At 47.8% G+C, this 18,480-nt stretch overlaps 1 protein-coding gene across 1 annotated transcript in view; it reads right to left on the bottom strand.

Moving 5' to 3' along the window:
- Positions 1 to 18,480, bottom strand: part of VWA2 (von Willebrand factor A domain containing 2) — a gene marked incomplete at both ends in the record, with an annotated part of 52,183 nt that overhangs the window by 11,521 nt on the left and 22,182 nt on the right. Inside the window, 6 exon segments of the mRNA XM_079712061.1 lie at positions 1,529 to 1,584; positions 4,538 to 4,685; positions 5,243 to 5,341; positions 5,344 to 5,375; positions 9,935 to 9,963; positions 9,965 to 10,130. Of these exon segments, the coding sequence (XP_079568187.1) occupies positions 1,529 to 1,584; positions 4,538 to 4,685; positions 5,243 to 5,341; positions 5,344 to 5,375; positions 9,935 to 9,963; positions 9,965 to 10,130 (530 nt within the window).

Genomic DNA, 18,480 nt, shown 5'->3' with positions numbered 1-18,480 from the left:
CACCAGGGCCCAGCCCCTTCCTTTCCTCAGATGCACTAGGAAATTAGTCTCAACACCTGTAGCAAAGAGGAAGAGGAAAGTAAATGAGGTACGTAAGGCGGGGTTAGGGTGTAGGTGGTACCTGACAATGGTGGGTTCAGTAAGGCCCTGTGTGAATTACAGGCTCACTTGGGGATCTGCCAGTGGGATCTGGCTCCTGGCTCTGATACTGGGAACACGTGTTATGGACTGAATTTCTCCCCCCACCACCCCGACCTCCAAATTTATATGTAGGAGTCCAAACCCCCAGTACCTTAAAAATGTTAATCTACTACTTGGTGGTCACATGATTGTAATTAAAGTATACACTTCTGGAAGGTAGGAATTATCGAGGGTAACTCTGGGCTCCTAGGCCAGCAGTTCTGTCAGTTGGAGTTTCATGCAAACAACTGAGGGCTCATTAACAGCACCAACAGTGGCCTTTAACTGAGCAGCTACTATGGGCCAGGTATTGTGCTAAGCGCTACACATGTATGATCTCACTTCACTGATACAACTGGATGAAGCAGGTACTGTGAACCGCCACGCCACAGATGAGGAAGCTGAAACTTGACGAACAGAAGTCACGTGCTGAAGCTCAGCTACTTGGAAAGTGGCAGAGCTGGGACTCAAACACAGGCCACTCTGGTTCCAAAACCGTAAGTCCTTGAGCTTTAATTTCTGAGCAGAAACAACCCCACTTTCAGTTCCTCCCATGTGTCAGAGACCAGCCAAGTTGGAACTTTAAAATAAGATGCCCGAAGGATCACCTAACCCCAGGCAGGAAGCACCATCCTGCCTGCACACAAAGCCTCTGGCTCTTTTCGAGGGACGGACTCCCGACCTCATCAGAGTAGCATATGTACACAAGCACTGACGCCAAGACACTTCAGTGTGATTTCTGTGCTCCTGGGTCAGTGAGATGCACTAGACCCTGGGGTGAGGAGGAGTGAGGGCCCGTTGGGAAGCCAGGCTGCATGATCTTAATGGTATTGAAAAGTCCTCCTGTTTGCTTGGGACTTTGTAGCTGATGAAGCACTTTGGTGGACATCACCTACTGAATCTTCCCTAGGATCCCCTGTATGGTACCCCCTATCATCCAGAGCAGGGAAATGGGGAGTCCAGACATGGGGCAAACATTACCCCCATTTTACAGAGGAGGAAAGCGAGGCTCAGGTATCTTGCCCCGAGTTTGGTGCTAGATGTGAGGCTTTCTGTCTGCACAGCTGGGGCTCAGTGCACGCCCTGCTCTGGCTCTTGTCACCGCAAGGGGCCCTGGTTAAGGAAGTAATTCCAAAGCCTTCACTCCCTTTCTCAGTGAAAATATACCACTGACCAAGGGAGGCGTGAGTATGGCATGAGCATGTTCCTCTGCCTCTGAAATGCCTGTCCCTGGGCCCTGGAGCTCAGTCCAACCCCACCTGCTGCCCCAGGAGTATAAATGCCCCTTTGGGAGCCAGCCTAGTCCCAGGGCCAGAAAGAAGAGGAGAATCCAAGAGGCAGACTGTACCTGGGCGGATGGTCCTGTACCAGGTGGCAGGGTGGGTTAAGAACACTCTCTTCCAGCTACAACCCAAGGAAACAAATGGTAGAGATCAAAGTTTTAACAGGAGAGGGTATTTAAAACACTAAAAGCTGACACAAGATGCCAATGCAGAAGCAAGTCAAGAAAGACTTGGTTCTTTTTTTTTCCTGATTCTACCCAATTTTTGTCTGCACATAGAGTAGGAAATGTTTCAAACTACTCAGACAATTAAAAAAAAAGATAATGGAAGCTGGCTATCATGTCAGAAATTAGAGATATCTGTGTTCAATACTCTGAACTACGGCAACAGCTTTCTATTACGAGTTACTTTCTGGGGCCAGCACAATGAGTCGGGGGTGGGAAATATTGGGATTAGGCGACTGGATTCTGGTTATGTGACCCCAGGCAAGTTACTTTCCTTCTCTGGTCTTCCGTTCCCTCTTCTATATAGCAACTCTGTAGTTTTCAACTGTGTTCCTCAGAGCCTCAGTGGAGAGGGAAGGGGACTGTCCAGGGCTCCCCCAGTGCCCCTGCCCCACGCCCCCACCCCAAATGTGCTTTTTCTGGTCTGCATAACAAGTGTCCATACGAGGCTCCGTAGCTCAGGAGGATTTGCAAACCACTGGCTGGTCTCAATGACCTCTGAGATCGGTTTGAGTGACAACCTTCTGTGACAACACAAGGGCCACCATTCCTGTGCTGGCTTCCATGCCCCAGCCGTCCGCCATCGTTACTTCAAGTCCTCGGCTACTTGAAGAGACAGCAGTCTCCTCTTCCAGATGGGGAAATGGGTTCAGGGCTGAATAAAGGTGCCCAAAGTCACACGGTTACCAGAACACAGCAGAGTTGGGATCCGAACTCCACCTCCCACTCCAAAGCCCATGTACCCTGCCCTCTGGGCCTTGCCCCCTGGCTCTCCTGAGTCTGTGGGGCGATGGGCCGACCACAGAGGAGTGGGTCCTCGTCCCTCGGGCAGAAAGCCCTCCTCTTGGCTGGCAGCAGCTCCCTGGATGGCCTCATCTAAGGAGATTCTCCTGGGGCCTTCACGACAAAGTTCTCTAAAACTTGCCAAAGAGCACTTCTCCCGGGGAGATCCCACCCAGGGCTGCTCACCTAGTGGGCAGGCTAATTGGGCTCACCTCTAGGGCGGGGGCTTTCCTGAGGCAAAACATCCACTTGGGATAAAAGCCAAGTCAACTACGAACTCAAGGGGTTGCTGAAATCAAAACTGTGCCAAGCTGCCAGCTCATTAAAGAGAACTCTTCTCCCCCTCCATGTCTACTCCTCGTGACCTCATAAAACCACCCGTCCTAGCCCAGAAAGCTCCACGGGCCCTGCCCTCCCTACCCAGGCCTACAGGAGCCAGTGTTGTTGAGCAGACACTATCCACAGGGCTTCGCCTGGGCCTGCACTCAGCTAGTCCCCCACCTCCCTCAGGTCTGGTCCCTGCCCACTCTAATTAAAACCGCAACCCTACCCTCTACTTACCCGCCCCGTCCCACCCCGCATCCTTTCCCCTACTGCACTTACCACCACCTAACAGTTCATTTAGGTATTCACTTTGTTCACTGCTGCCTCTTGCTCATGAGAGCAGATTTGTTTCTGAGACACTCATGCTGATTCCCCAGGACCTGGGGCAGCGCTGGGAACTTAGGAGAGCCTCGGTGAGTATTTCTTGAATGAGGGGATTGATGAAAAGCCTCCTATATGCATTATTCTAGGAGCCTGCAATGTCAGTGCAGTCTACGAATTACCTCGCTGCGTGCTCCTGGCAATCCTCTGGGGGCAGGTCCTGTTATCACCCCCTTGCTGAATGTGGAAACAGACAGCGGGAGGTTCCCAGCTCACTAGTGGTGATGCCCCCAGAGTCTGAGCACATAGCCATGAAGTGCACTCTACCCACCAGCCTCTCCCAGGGCTCCCGGCTCTGGATGCCTCTGCCCACTGCTACCCGGTTCCCACATCTTTCGAGACTGCTCAAGCAACCCCTCCTCCACGACGTGTGGGGAAGACAGGCCCCATCCCAGCACTTGGGAGCCTCTCTCTGGACCACGAGCCTCTTGGGGCCGCGACTGTGCCTGCCTCCTCGCTGGACCGTGCCTGCCTCCTCGCTGGACCCTGCCTGGCTCAGAATGAGTCCTTAAACATGTTCACCAGGGAATGAAGAACTACCTCCTTTCACTCGAAAGTGCAGGTTCAGAAGAGAGCCTCTAGTGGCCTCTGACGTGGCACGAGGCCCCACTTCCTCTGACCCACATGGGGGACACCGCCCTTCCCTGCCGAGATGGCGTTTGGACTCTGCATCGACCCGACACGGCCCTCACGGCTTCTCAGCCGCTGCATCTCACTGCTGTGCGCGCACTCTGATCTCATCGCTGAGGCCAGGCCAAGGGGCCAAGGTGCAGCTGGTTCAAACACTACCCTGGCCCTCCAGAAAGGACTACAAGGCGAGATCATGAGCTCCTGACCAGGTGCCATACTGAAGGTGGTCCGGATAAAGGGGGGCGATCTGGGGGTCGTGGGGCAATGGCTGAGAGGCGGGCGGCGGGTGCTCTTGAATGCCTGAGCTCCGGTCCTGAAGAATCCAGCATTCTTCACGGCCTCCACAACAGGAATTCATCTAAGCATCTTAAGCCTCTTGCCTTGCTCAGCCCCCATACATATGGAAACTGGTGATCAGAGGGACCAAATTAGCAGACTACTATCCCAAGTCCAGACCACTGCCCTGTCAGACCAGCTTCTGGCTGATTTACCAGCCTTCAGAATGGCTGTGACCCAGGCTCTGGGCTCCTGGGCGGTGTGTCTAAAAGACTCTGACACTGAGTAGCTGGGCCCCTGCCTGGCTCCCCGGAGCTCTGTCCCTGCCTCCCTCCCAGGTCTCCTCCGATCCCTGTCACACACTCCACAGCCAAGGCCCCCGAGAGCCGTTCTCCCTGCAGCCCATGAGCACTAGGCCATCCCCGCCCAGGCTCTGCCCGCAGGCTCTGACCCCACACCTTGTGGACGATCCTGGAAGAGGGACGGAGCGCAGCCAGCACGGCCTTGGTCCCCCGAGATCCCCTCCAGCACGGGGCCTGGCCGGCAAGCTGCCTGACCATCTCTATCGTCTTGCGCTCACAGGGGTGAGGCTGGACCTCGCAGTCTGTGTCCACCGTGCATACCCGAGGCAGGGAGGACAGGGTTACGCCTCCTTCCTCTGCCCGTGGGCCCACCACCCTCAGCCCTGGCTCTTTCCCGGCAGAGTACACGGGGGAGGGGCGGCTGGCCTCCGAGCATCTCCTCTGCACAAGCCCCGCCCCACACCGCTCTTCCATCCTGTGCACACGTGTACCTTTTTTTTTTTTTTTTTTACAATGTACTTCATTCTATCTCCTGGATGGAGCCTGACAAAGATGACCGGGAGTACAGGGATCTCATCCCCAGATGAGGTCTCCCTGTGCTGACAGCAGGGGAGGGGACCCCACCGGATCTGAGCCTCTCTACCCCGTGCGACAAGTTCGGAATTCCCAGCCGAGAACCCCACAGGGCCTGACACAGGGTGGTAGAACAGAGCAGAGCGCCCCAGGGCCGAGGCTGTTGGGCTCCATTCCTCTTCCCTCCCTCTCAGGGGGACCTCCGGCCTTGGGGAACCCTCCTCACCCCCATCCCACTTCCATATAGGCGAGGCCACTCCTTTCCACACGGAAAGGCCTTACTCACCCGGAGAGGCAATGGCGCACGTGGCAGAGCCGCCGAGGGTGCTGGAGAGGCCGTGGGCGGCGTCCTCCACCTGCTCGGCCATCAGCACAGGCTGCTCCCTGGCTCGCTGGCTAGTGTGCGCAGCCCCTCCCACCTGTGCCCCAAGCCCCCGGCCGAGAAGTTACAATGGCTCATCGCCCCGCCCTCACCCACCTCCTATCCACCCGTCTCCTAGACGCTGGGTTCCTTGTGGACAGCCCCGCCACCCACTGATGCAGGAGCCACAGAGCTGCAACCTCATCCACCTAGGATGCAGGTAAGGTCTAGAAGCGAAGCACAGAAGGACCTCGAGGATGCTCAGCCATGGGTCATAACGTGCACATGCTCCAGTCCCCGAACTTCCTCAGAGGAGAGCCTCGCACTCAAACCGTCGGCTCTTATTTGAGACAGGGTCCTAAGAGATTTAGTCGTCTGGTTTTGCAACCCATAGCTGATGAGAAAAATTTAACCAGAGGGCTTCCCTGGGGGCACCGTGGTTAAGAATCCGCCTGCCAAGGCAGGGGACACGGGTTTGAGCCCTGGTCCAGGAAGACCCCACATGCCGCGGAGCAACTAAGCCCGTGCGCCACAACTACTGAGCCCGAGTGTCACAACTACTGAAGCCTGCATGCCTAGAGCCCGTGCTCTGCAACAAGAGAAGCCACCCAATGGGAAGCCCGCACACTGCAACGAAGAGTAGCCCCCGCTCGCCGCAACTAGAGAAAAGCCCGCGTGCAGCAACGAAGACCCAACGCAGCCAAAAATGAAAAAAAAAATTTAACCAGAAAGGAAATGAAGGAAAGTGGTTCTAGGTGACAGCAAGAGAAGAACAAACGGGGACAGCTAGTAACAGAAAAAAAAAATTCTGAAGAATTATAAATAGTGGCAATAAGAACTCAAAGGCCAGCAACACGAGGCCGTGTAGAGGCAGGAGCTGGCATAGTTCGACAACCAGAGGGCACTGTTAGTGTCCAGAACAGAAATGATGTGGGGGATGATGACCGTACGGCATGAAGAAAGGGTTAAATTATGTTGAGAAACCTGTTTTTAAGAAGACAAGGCAGGGGCTTCCCTGGTGGTGCAGTAGTTGAAAGTCCGCCTGCCAATGCAGGGGACACGGGTTCGTGCCCCGGTCCGGGAAGATCCCACATGCCACGGAGTGGCTGGGCCCGTGAGCCATGGCCGCTGAGCCTGCATGTCCGGAGCCTGTGCTCCGCAACGGGAGAGGCCACAGCAGTGAGAGGCCCGCGTACTGCAAAAAAAAAAAAAAAAAAAAAAAGGCAGTCAGTGACACATTTAGAATCCTGCCTATCAAAAATTCATCAAAATAGACCACGGCTTGGCAATACAGCAAAACCTTCATGTATGTCTAAACCTCCTAATGGAAAGCTCCCCATTCTCCTCTGAAGCCACAGAAACCAGACACTTTGCCCAGCACCTAGGACAGCACCTGGCACACAGAGGGGCTTCTCAGTTGTGGACTCACATTAGCAGAGTGGGCAGCTCTGCCGGGCCGCACCCTTAGCTCTCCTGGCCCCCAAACAGACCTTCTTAAAAGCTCCCTGGGTAATTCAGATGCTCAGCCAGAGTTGAGAACCATCAGAGAAGGGGCTCAATATACACTAAAAGGGGGAAAGAGTTTGAACAGGCAACAGTCTTTAGTCTCACACTGCAGGTTCTCAGACTTTGGAGGCATCAGAATCACTGAGGGGCCAGAAAAGCCACAGATTGAGGCTCCCTGCCCCAGAGTTTTGGATTCAATGCAGTGGGGCCTGAGTGTGTGCATTTCTAGCAAGCTCCCAGGTGATGCTGACACTGCTGGTCCAAGGAACACACCTGGAGAACCACTGGTCAACAGTGAGCTGGCCTCTTACTAGGAGTGGGGAGGGGTCAGGTAGGCCTGGAAGTCCAACAGGCTTTCTCAGAGGCTTCCTGTGTCTGCAGCTCAGGCCTTCATATCTGAGCCGTGCCCCCTCTTCTGAGCAATGGCTTCTTGATTTCCCTACACTAGAGATGCTCAAAGTATGGTCTGTGGGCCAGTGAAGAGCCCCAAACTGTTTCACCCTGATTCAGAATCCGATAAGTATAGACACCAAGCATTTAGAAACTAATCGCACAGCAACTTGACAGTCATTTTATGTCTGTCGGGTCAAATAATAAATATCTGAGTTTCTATTTTGTTTTTATTTCATCTTTCTAGTAACTCATTTTTTTTTTTTTTTTTTTTTTTTTTTGTGGTATGTGGGCCTCTCACTGTTGTGGCCTCTCCCGTTGCGGAGCACAGGCTCCGGACGCACAGGCCCAGCGGCCATGGCTCACGGGCCCAGCCGCTCCGCGGCATGTGGGATCTTCCCAGACCGGGGCACGAACCCGTTTCCCCTGCATCGGCAGGCGGACTCTCAACCACTGCGCCACCAGGGAAGCCCTAGTAACTCATTTTTATTGTACTTTTTTTAAAAGTATCAGTTCATGATGGATTAGGAAAAAAAACAAACAAACTGGACCTTCACCACAAATAGTTTGAGAAGCGCTACTCCAGCCAGCAGCTAGAGAAGAAAGCCCCAGAACGGGCCAGTATTTCTATCCATGGGAGATCCTATCCTCAGTGACAAACCTTTGGGCAAATACTACGTGCAAGGCACTCTATTCGGCCCTGTGCGGGGATGAGGGTGGGCAGGGAGCCATGAAGTAACGCCCACTCTCCTCTCTCAAGGGGTTTATACTCCTTATATCTGAGGACACAGAGCCAGCCATAAGGCAGCTTGTGTTTAATACCAACTTATTGGCAATGATGACAACCATCATGGTGGTGGTAGCTGTCATCACCGTCACCAGGACACAGCCCAATCGGGGCAGCCCCATGGTACCTGCAACCTCAGTCCCCTTCTATCTTCCTCCTCTTTCTGCACTTGCTGGTCCCCTCGGCACTCAGCTCCAGGTGATCTTATTTAGGCTTTAAATACCATCCTCAGTTTCAATCTCGATGCCTGTCCTTTCTCCTATGCTCCAGACTCTCATATCCAACTCTCTACTCAGCTTCTCTACTTAGATGGCTAATACGCATCTCAAACGTGACTTGTCTGAAACAGAATTCAATTTCCTTTGTTCCTTTCCCACTCTTTCTCTTTTCAGTAAATAGCACCACCATTCACACTGGAGCTCAGGCCAAAATCTTTGATTCTTCTCTCACACACCCACGTCCAATACACCAGTCACTCCATTGCTCTGTCTTCCAAACACATCCTAAATCCAGCCATCCCTCAGCAGGGTCACAGCTGCTTCCCTACTGCAAACCATCATTATCTTGCATGTGAGCTGCTCCAAAGGCCTCCTGACTAGATTCCCCACTGCCCCTATTTATTGCTTCTCCCTCTGCCTCACCCACCAGTCTATTCTCTCTACCTTGCAGTCAGTGTGATTTATCTAAAAATGTAAGCCAATTCATGTAATTTTCCTGCTCAAACCCCCCACCCCAAAGACTTCTCAGACTACTCATTACAAACTTTATTCTCTACAATAACCCACAAAAGCTCTAGACCTAACTCCTGCCCACCTCTTCTACCTTATTTCTTATCATTCACCCCTTGCTTGCTGGGCTCCAGCCACTCCTGACTGTCTCACTGTTTCTATCACACACCGAGCTAGCTACTGCCTCAGGGCCTTTGCGCTTTCCATCTGCCTGCCTTGCCTGCTCTTTTCCCTGTTATTTGGAAGGCTTGTTCCTCACTCAAGTTTCTGCTCAAAAACCAGCTCTTCAAAGGAGCCTCGCCAGACCCCCCATCTAAACTAGCTGTCCACTCTATTCCCATCACTCTGTAACCTCTTCCCTACTTTATTTTTCTCCTTTGAATTTTATTTCCACCTGAAACTGTTACTTATTTATTCACTCACTTTTTTTTTTTTTTTTTTAATCTAGTTCCTTTCCTAGAACAGAAGCTCCATCAGGGCAGGGACTTTGTATTGCTGTCTGTGCATCCTGAGAACCTAGAATAGTGTCTGGCACGAGGAAGACAACATATATTTATTGATTGAGAGAATAAATAATGTACAGTTGGTCCTCTATATCTGTGGGTTCCACATCCATGGATATGGGTGGCCAACTAAGGGACCTAAGCATCCATGGATTTTGGTATCCACAGGGGTCCTAGAACCAACCCCCTGCAGATACCAAGGAACAACTATACTAAGATTAATAAAGAGATTTCTATGTATAGGCACAGTGCCCAGACCAGAGTCATTTCACTTGATACCCACAACTGACAACAGCCCCACTGAGGTCACCTCCATTTTCAGGGTTGAGCATTGAGGAACTGTGCCCCCTCTCCTCTAGGAAGGCATATTCCTGCATCTGGCTCCTGACCCTGTTTACCCCGAGGGACCCCTGACCCACCCTGTGCAGTTGGATGAGTCCATGAATTTCCATTTCTGCCCAGATGAATTGGAGTCAAGTTCCTGACACTTGAAATCAAGTGTTCAGACTAAATTAAAGACGATGCAAACTCTCAGACTTCCAAAGACTTGGCGGTCCCCTTGTGCCCGCAACAATACAGTAAAGTGAGGAAAAAACGGATCCAGGAAGGATCAGGCTGGTTTTCCCAGCTCCCCTCTCTTCCCATGGCTGTGACGTCCCCAGGCTGACCCAGAGGGCTGACCCCGCGTGACCAAATCTCTTACCCTGGGAAGCAGACCCCCACAGCAAACACAGGTGACGCCTCTTTGCTTCAGCTGCTTGGCTGGCAGGGCCACATGCCCTTGGGACCTCCTGTCGATGACAATGATGAGGACCTGGGGCACAGAGGCATTTCTGCCCCCAGGGAATCCTTTATGCAGAAGGCATTTCAGAGCAAGGCCCGTCTCTGTATGTCCTCCTCTGAGCTCACCCAGAAGGAAAAAAACAAAGAAGAAAGAGTCAGCGGTCCAGAGGTGAAGTTGGAATGAGAGCCTGAAATCATGGCCACCTTCTTCCAGCAGAGACTCAAAGGGACAATTCCAGCATGAGATACACACTCTCTCACCATCTAAACCACAAGAATGATGAAGAGAAATGAACTTTTCCCCTGGACTTAACACTCCCCCTACACATCTCTGTTGTGTTATGTAACAATGACATTCTTTGTGTATGTGTTTGCTGTCTCTCCCCATGGTGTCTCCGGGGCACAATTCTCCTCATTTGTCTAACACCCACCTCCCATCTCCCCATCCCCATCCCATTCCCTTCTTGTTACAGCTCAACATCTCCTTGGGGTGGGAAAGCAGATAAGTGAGCTTCATAAGAATTTATGAGCGTCAAGCACGGGGCTTTGATGCAAGGGTCTGATGAGGCCTCTCATCAGAGACTTTGATGCAAGGGTCCATGATCAGGCCTCTCTGTCCCACTTCCAAGTTCAGGGTTGGGCGCTGGAAGGCTGAACCGTTTGACTGCTTTCAGATCAGGGCAGGTTACGGTGGTCCCATCTCATCAGGATGCTAAGATTCTCTAATCCTCACAGCCTAGTTATAGGGACTGTCGACTGAGCTTGGAATCGCAGCGCAGAATCCCTACTAAAGCTCGCCATAGGAGGCTCGTGCAAACGTCCTCAGAGGGTGGACTGCCAGCTCTGTCAACTGGGAAGAAAATAATGACTCACTACAATAGATTTGGGGCAAAACCTTTCAGTGCATGGTAATAGATGAGGAATCCCCTGCTCAGAGACCAGTAATACTAACTTAATATTTACTGTGCACTTACCACATGCCAGGCACCACTGTGCTAAGAGAGAGAGAGAGAGAGAGAGAGAGAGAGAGAGAGAGCGAGCGAGCAAGAGCGCGCGCGCGCGCGTGTGTGTGTGTGTAAAGGTGCTTGGCTCATATAATTCTCACCACAGCTCTGAGACAGGGGAGTTCAGAGAAGAGAAGGGCCTTAGCTAAGGTGACACAGCTCATGGGTGGTGGAGGTAGGACTTGAACCCTCCACTTCCAGAGTCCAAGTTCTTAACCATCAGGCTACACAGCCTGCCTCTCCCCAGCTAGTGGAGGTCAGAACTGCAGTTGAAACCCAGTCCAGCTAATTCCAAAGCCAATGGTCATTCCTCTGAAGACTTGGGCCTAATGGGCATGGAAAATGGGCGCCCATTCATTTATGTACTATCTAAGCACAGACCACGCAGCCGGCAAAGCTTTAAAATATTTATTCTATGGCTCTTTGCTGAAAAGGTTTGCTGACCCCTGCTCTGTACTGTTCTAAATGGTTTCAAAACACTTTTCGCCAAAAGCCAGGAGCTCCCTGTGCCTTCCCGCTGGCAGGGTTCCCCACAAGCCTCTGGCTGTGGCCCTGCATCCTTAGCTTCTCAGCCAGACTTCGCTTTCTCTCCTCAAAACACCCCCGCACCCCTCGCACATCTAATCATCACTTCTTTCCATATGGATTCAAAGCTTCAGGACCAGGAAAAAAAACGCTTGTTCTCCGCAACTCTGTTCTTGTTTCTCATACAGGTCTACCCTCGGCCCCTCCAGAGTTAACCTCTGTTTTCCCTTTTCAATCCAGATTTTCTGAGTGGGTCTGGGCCCCCCTCTTCATAGCTACCAGCCTGTGGCTAGAGAGAAATTAAATTTCAAGGCCATGAGGGCCCAGACTACAACTCCACGGACCTGTGGGGTGTCCGCTTCCACATCGCTTAGCGCACAAATGCCCGTGCCCGCCACCCTCTCCACCTCTGCACCTGGCCTGCTGGTTTCTGACCGACCGAGCGCAGGTGAGATTCCTAACAGCATCTGAACCCCGGGAAATGAGAAGCAACCCTGCTACCTTCACTTTTCTTATTCCACGGAGTGTTTCTCACAAAGTCTGTTCTGAGCTCAGCGTCTGGCTCCAGACAGGAAGGTCTGAGGCCAGAATCTAAGGTTTTTCTAATTTTTCTCCAACGGGACTAAACTAGGTAGAAAGTGAAGGTTCACAGATGGACTGCTGTTTATGATAGAAATGCATGGACCGATTAAGAACAAGGGCGCAGATACCAGTCCCGTGAGATACTGGCCTGCTAAACTTGGCAACGTTACTTGGCCTGAGACTCCTGTTAAACCTGCTAAAGTAGAAAAAGTAACAGTATTGTTTGAGGATTAAATGCTGTATCCAGTGCCTGCTAGCACCTAGTAAGCACTCCATCAGTGGTCATTATAATGAACTACCTAGCAGCCTCTTCTAAGAAGTTCACCTTTTGAGTTAGTCTCAAATTCTAGTCAGCGTGAAAGTCCCTTAGGAGATTTACTAATGTGGATTTTCCGATTCCATCCTCCCAGAGTCCAAACTGGTGGGTGTGTGACCAGGCCTGAGACTCTATCAATACATTTCAGACCCACCTCCCCTTTCTCACCCCCAGTGATTCTGATGCAGGTAGTTCATGGAACAGACTTTGAAAAATAATTCATAAGAACACTCACTGTAGGTACAGGGATGTTGAGTACAGGAGTTTTTGTTGTTGTTGGTTTCAGCAATGGACAAAAATCCTGGAATCAAGCTAAATGTGTCCTTTTAGGGGTCTGATTTACTATATTGTAAGAACTCAATTCATTGATTACATAACCATTAAAAAGGATCAACATGAAAAAATAAGGCAGCTTTATGCAAAAATACACACCAAATAATATTAAGTAAAAAAAAAAAAAAAAAGAGCAAAGTGCGTTGTAAAGTATTCTAAAAACGATGTTTAAATGTTAATGCAGCTTGAAAGAGGCCAGAGCTGGCTATAAAAGGCTTTGTGCTAAAGAAAGGGGTCATTGCTATTTCTGCAGAGCTACTCAAACACGGTACAACTTTGATAAAGCTACAGATGGGGTCCAAAAAAAAAAAAAATCAATCACAGAAAATTCAGTCATGTTATGTGAAATTAATCAGATGATGGAACAGACGTGCACAGCCCTCTGGCCAGACTTCTAGGCATTCGGAAGCCAACTGCTGGCCGTGTTTTATCTGATTTTAGGTTATCATGGGGTACAACACTGTAAGGTTTGATTGTAGTATTTTTTAAACTTATTACAAAGTAGCAATAAGGTGACTGTCACAGTGTCTTCTTAGTCATTTCAAAATATGCTTTTAGGGGACTGCATTGATCTGGAAAGGCAAGTGTTCTGAGTTTTGGGGAGAGCTGTGCTCGTCAGTCGAGAATTTAAAACTCCACTGAAGAAAAAGGGTAAAGAGCCCTGGGCAGGTCATCGCTCCCATTCGGTCAACATTCCTCTGTTCTGATTAGTAAGAGTGTCTTAACGTTCAATGTCCTCAATGACCCTGCAACTGTGGCCAAAAAACTACTAACTGCCTCCTTTTCTTGTTTGTTGTCTTACAGCCAACCTGGGATACACAAATGCTAACCATTCTCATCCCCAAAAGAAGAGCTGACCTTGTTCAGACACGTAAAGAGACATCTTTCTCCATCCCCCAGTGTCCTCATCTGGTGCATCCTCAACGCATCTCCGCATGTCATGGGTTATGAATAACAGCCCTTAGTTACGACTTTCAACACAGCTGACGAGGCTCCACTAATTACTTAGGGGGCAGGGGTGGAGGGGGAGGTCGGGGAGAGGTGGGAAAGGACAGCTCCATGGGGCCTACTGGACGCGCAGTGCGACCCTGTGGTCCCGACCAAGTCACCTGCTCCTTCTCAACCTCATATCCTCTTCCATAAAATAAGGGGTTGGAAGAGGTACTGGGTGAACTCTATAAAGTACCTTTTGGTACCAATTCACTTAAATTGGCTTAGTTTTTCACAAGAGAGCAGGGCTGAGTCATTTGAGTCAAAGTCCCCCAAACGTTTTTGACTTTCAGTCCTAAATTTAAAACATTAGGTTACTTTTTCTTCTGCAAATGTTTGTGTGTATATAATGGGCACAAAAGTTTTTTTAACAATAAAATATTATATCAATAATGATACAATTCACATACCACAGAATTCACCATTTTAAAGTATAAATGTGGTTTTTAGTATAATTCAGAGTTGTACAACCATCACCACTACCTAAGTCCAAACTATTTTCATCACCCCAAAAAGAAGCTTTATACCTATTAGCAGTCATATCCTGCCTCCCCACATCCCCTGGAAATGACTAATCTACTTTCTGTCTCCACAGATTTGCCCATTTTAGACCATTCCATATAAATGAAATCATACAATACGTGACCTTTTATGTCTGGCTTGTTTCACTTAGCATTTTAGTTAAGCATCTTGCCTCTTGGCCATTTTGATGTCCTCTTTGGAAAAATGTCTATTTAGTTCTTCTGCCCATTTTTTAACCAGATTGTTGGGTTTTTTGTTATTGCTTGTATGAGTTCTTTATATATTTTGGATAATAACACCTTACCTGATCTATGGTTTGCAAAATTTTTCTCCAATTCTGTAGGCTGCCTTTTCATTTTGTTGTTTCTTTTGCTGTGCATAAGCTTTTGAGTTTTATGTAGTCCCATCTGTTCATTTTTGCTTTTATGAATAAATTACATTTTGTGTACCCATTCGTCCATTGGATTTTTGGCTATCATAAATAATACTGCTGTGAACATCACTGTACATGTTTTTGTGCAGGCATATGTCTTTGATTCTCTTGGAGTGGAATTCCTAGGACATGTGGTAACTCTATGTTTAACATTTTGAGGAACTGCTGCTGTACTGTTTTCCAAAGTTGCTGCACCACTTTACAATCCTACCAGCAGCATATGAGGGCTCCAATTTCTCCACATCTCTGTCAACACTTATTATTGTCTGTCTTTCATTTTATCCCTCCTAGTGGGTGTGAAGTGGTATCTCATTATGGTTTTGATTTGCATTTCCTTAATGACTAATGATTTTGAGCATCTTTTCATGTGCTTATTGGCCATTTATATATCTTCTCTGGAGAAAAGTCTATTTACAAGGTTTCTTATTCAGATGATGAAAATATTCTAAAATTAGATGATGGTAATGGTTGGATAACCCTGAAAATATACTAAAAACCACTGAACTGTACACATTAAAGGTGTGAACTTTACAGTATTTTAATTAAATCTCAATAAAGCTGCTTTAAATAAATTAGTGTGTATAACACTCCTAGGCCAGGGGGCAGTGTCGATTCGAGGTATCACTGCCCAGAGTGATTTAGCAGGTCTGGAGACAGCCCAGGCACCTGCACTTTAACATACTGCCTAAGCAATTCTGACTCAGACCATCTGACCAAAGACCTCACTTTGACAAGTACTGCTCAGTGTGTCTGGGCCCACGATACAGAAGTGAGGATGCCACTGTTCTCTACGGGAACCATTCGTGGAGGCCCCAAGGGTAGAAGGCTCCAAGGGAACATGGAAAGGTCAATGTACACTAATATCACTTTTAAAAAACATATTAACATGCTTTTTCCTTTGAACTTTCTTGTATTTGACTTGCTGCTCATTCTGCACCCAAGGTCAGAGGAAAGGGCTGGGATAAACAACCTAAGATGAAGTCACTGGGGATGGGGGCAGTAACAAGATGGCTGGGAGGAAGGACGTGAGCTCACCCCCTCTCATGAAAACACCAAAATTACAACTAACTGCTGAACAACCATCAACAAAAAACTGCTGGAACTTACCGAAAAAGATATCCTACATGCAAAGACAAAGAAGAAGCCACAACAAGATGGTAGGAGGGGCACAACTGTGATAAAATCAAATCCCATACCCGCTGGGTGGGCAACCCACAAACTGGAAAATAATTATATCTCAGAGGTTCTCCTATAGGAGTGAAGGTTCTGAGCCCCACGTCAGGCTCCCTGGCCTGCAGGTCTGGCATCAGGAGGAGGAGCTCCCAGAGCATCTGGCTTTGAAGGCCAGCAGGGTTTGATCACAGGAGCTCCACAGGACTGGGGTAACAGAAACTCCACTCTTGGAGGACACACACAAGGTCTTGTGCACACCAGGACCCAGGGGAAAAAGCAGTGACCTCATAAGAGCCTGGGCCAGACCTACCTGCTGGTATCGGAGGTGGGGGTAATTACCTTAAACATAAACAGATTAAATGCTCCAAACAAAAGACACAGACTGGCTGAAATGGATACAAAAACAAGACCCATGTATATGCTGTCTACAACAGACCCACTTAAGATCTAGGGATACATACAGGCTGAAAGTGAGTAAATGGAAAAAGGTATTCCATGCAAATGGAAATCAAAAGACAGTTAGATTAGCAATACTCAGATCAGACAAAACAGACTTTAAAATAGACTGTTACAAGAGATAAAGAAGGATACTACATAATGATCAAGGGATCAATCCAAGAAGAAGATATAACAATTGTAAATATATATGCACCCAACACAGGAGCACCTCAATATATAAGGCAAATACTAACAGCCATAAAAGGAGAAATCAACAGCAACACAATAATTGGGGGGGGGCCTTTAACACACCACTTTCATCAATGGGCAGATCATCCAGACAGAAAATCAATAAGGAGACACAGGCCTTAAATAACACATTAGACCAGACGGACTTAACTGATATTTATAGAGCATCCTGTCCAAAAGCAGCAGAATACACATTCATTTCAAGTGCACATGGAACATTCTCCAGGACTGATCACATGCTAGGCTACAAAGCATACTTCGGTAAATTTAAGAAAACTGAAATCATGTCAAGCATCTTTTCCGACCACAACGCGATGAGAATAGAAATAAACTACAAGAAAAAAACTGTAAAAAACACAAACACGTGGAGGTTAAACAATACGCTACTAAACAACCAATGGATCAATGAAGAGATCAAAGAGGAAATCCAAAAATACCTAGAGACAAATGAAAATGAAAGTATGATGATCCAAAACCTATGGGATGCAGCAAAAGCAGTTCTAAGAGGGAAGTTTATAGCAATACAATCTTACCTCAGGAAACAAGAAAAATCCCCAATAAATAACCTAACCTTACACCTAAAGCAATTAGAGAAAGAAGAACAAAAATACCCAAAGTCATTGGAAGGAAAGAAATCATCATAAAGATTAGAGCAGAAATAAATGAAATTGAGACAAAGAAAGTGATAGAAAAGATCAATGAAACTAAATGCTGGTTCTTTGAAAAGATAAGCAAAATTGATAACCTTTAGCCAGACTCATCAAGAATAAAAGGGAGCAGGCTCAAATCAATAAAATTAGAAATGAAGAAGTTACAACTGACACCAAAGATATACAAAGGATCATAAGAGACTACTACAAGCTACTATATGCCAATAAAATGGACAACCTAGAAGAAATGGACAAATTTTAGAAAGATACAATCTCCCAAGACTGAACCATGAAGAAATAAAAAATATGAACAGACCAATCACAAGTACTGAAATTGAAACTGTGATTAAAAAACTCCCAACCAACAAAAGTCCAGGACCAAACGGCTTCACAGGTGAATTCTATCAAACATTTAGAGAAGAGTTAACATCTATCCTTCTGAAACTCTTCCAAAAGATTGCAGAGGAAGGAACACTCCCAAACTCATTCTATGAGGCCACCATCACCTTGATACCAAAACCAGAGAAAGATACCGCAAAAAAAGGAAAATTACAGGCCAATATCACTGATGAACACAGACACAAAAGTCCTCTACAAAATACTAGCAAACCGAATCCAACAATATACTAAAAGGATCATATACCATGATGCAAGGATTGTGGTATATCTCAGGGATGCAAGGTATATTCCAGGGATGCAAGGATTTTTCGATATCCACAAATCAATCACTGTGATATACCACATTAACAAACTGAAGAATAAAAACCATATGATCATCTCAACAGATGCAGAAAAAGCTTCTGACAAAATTCAATACCCATTTATGACGGAAACTCTCCAGAAAGTGGGCATAGAGGGAACTTAACTCAACATAATGAAGGCCATATATGACAAAACTACAGCCAACATCATACTCAATGGTGAAAATCTGAAAGCATTTCCTCTAAGATCAGGAACAAGACAAGGATGTCCACTCTCGCCACTTTTATTCAATAGTTTTGGAAGTCCTAGCCATGGCAATCAGAGAAGAAGAAGAAATAAAATGAATTCAGATTGGAAAAGAAGTAAAACTGTCACCGTTTTCAGATGACATGATACTATACATAGAAAATCCTAAAAGAAAACTACTAGAGCTCATCAATGAATTCAGTAAAGTTGCAGTATACAAAATTAATACACAGAAATCTGTTGTATTTCTATACACTAACAACAAAAGATCAGAAAGAGAAATTAAAGAAACAATCCCATTTA

The sequence above is a fragment of the Hyperoodon ampullatus genome, assembly GCF_949752795.1.
Source record: "Hyperoodon ampullatus genome assembly, chromosome: 1".
NCBI classification, from domain to species: Eukaryota; Metazoa; Chordata; class Mammalia; order Artiodactyla; family Ziphiidae; genus Hyperoodon; species Hyperoodon ampullatus.
Note: the sequence above shows the minus strand (reverse complement) of the source record. Positions and strands in the feature narration are given on the sequence as shown.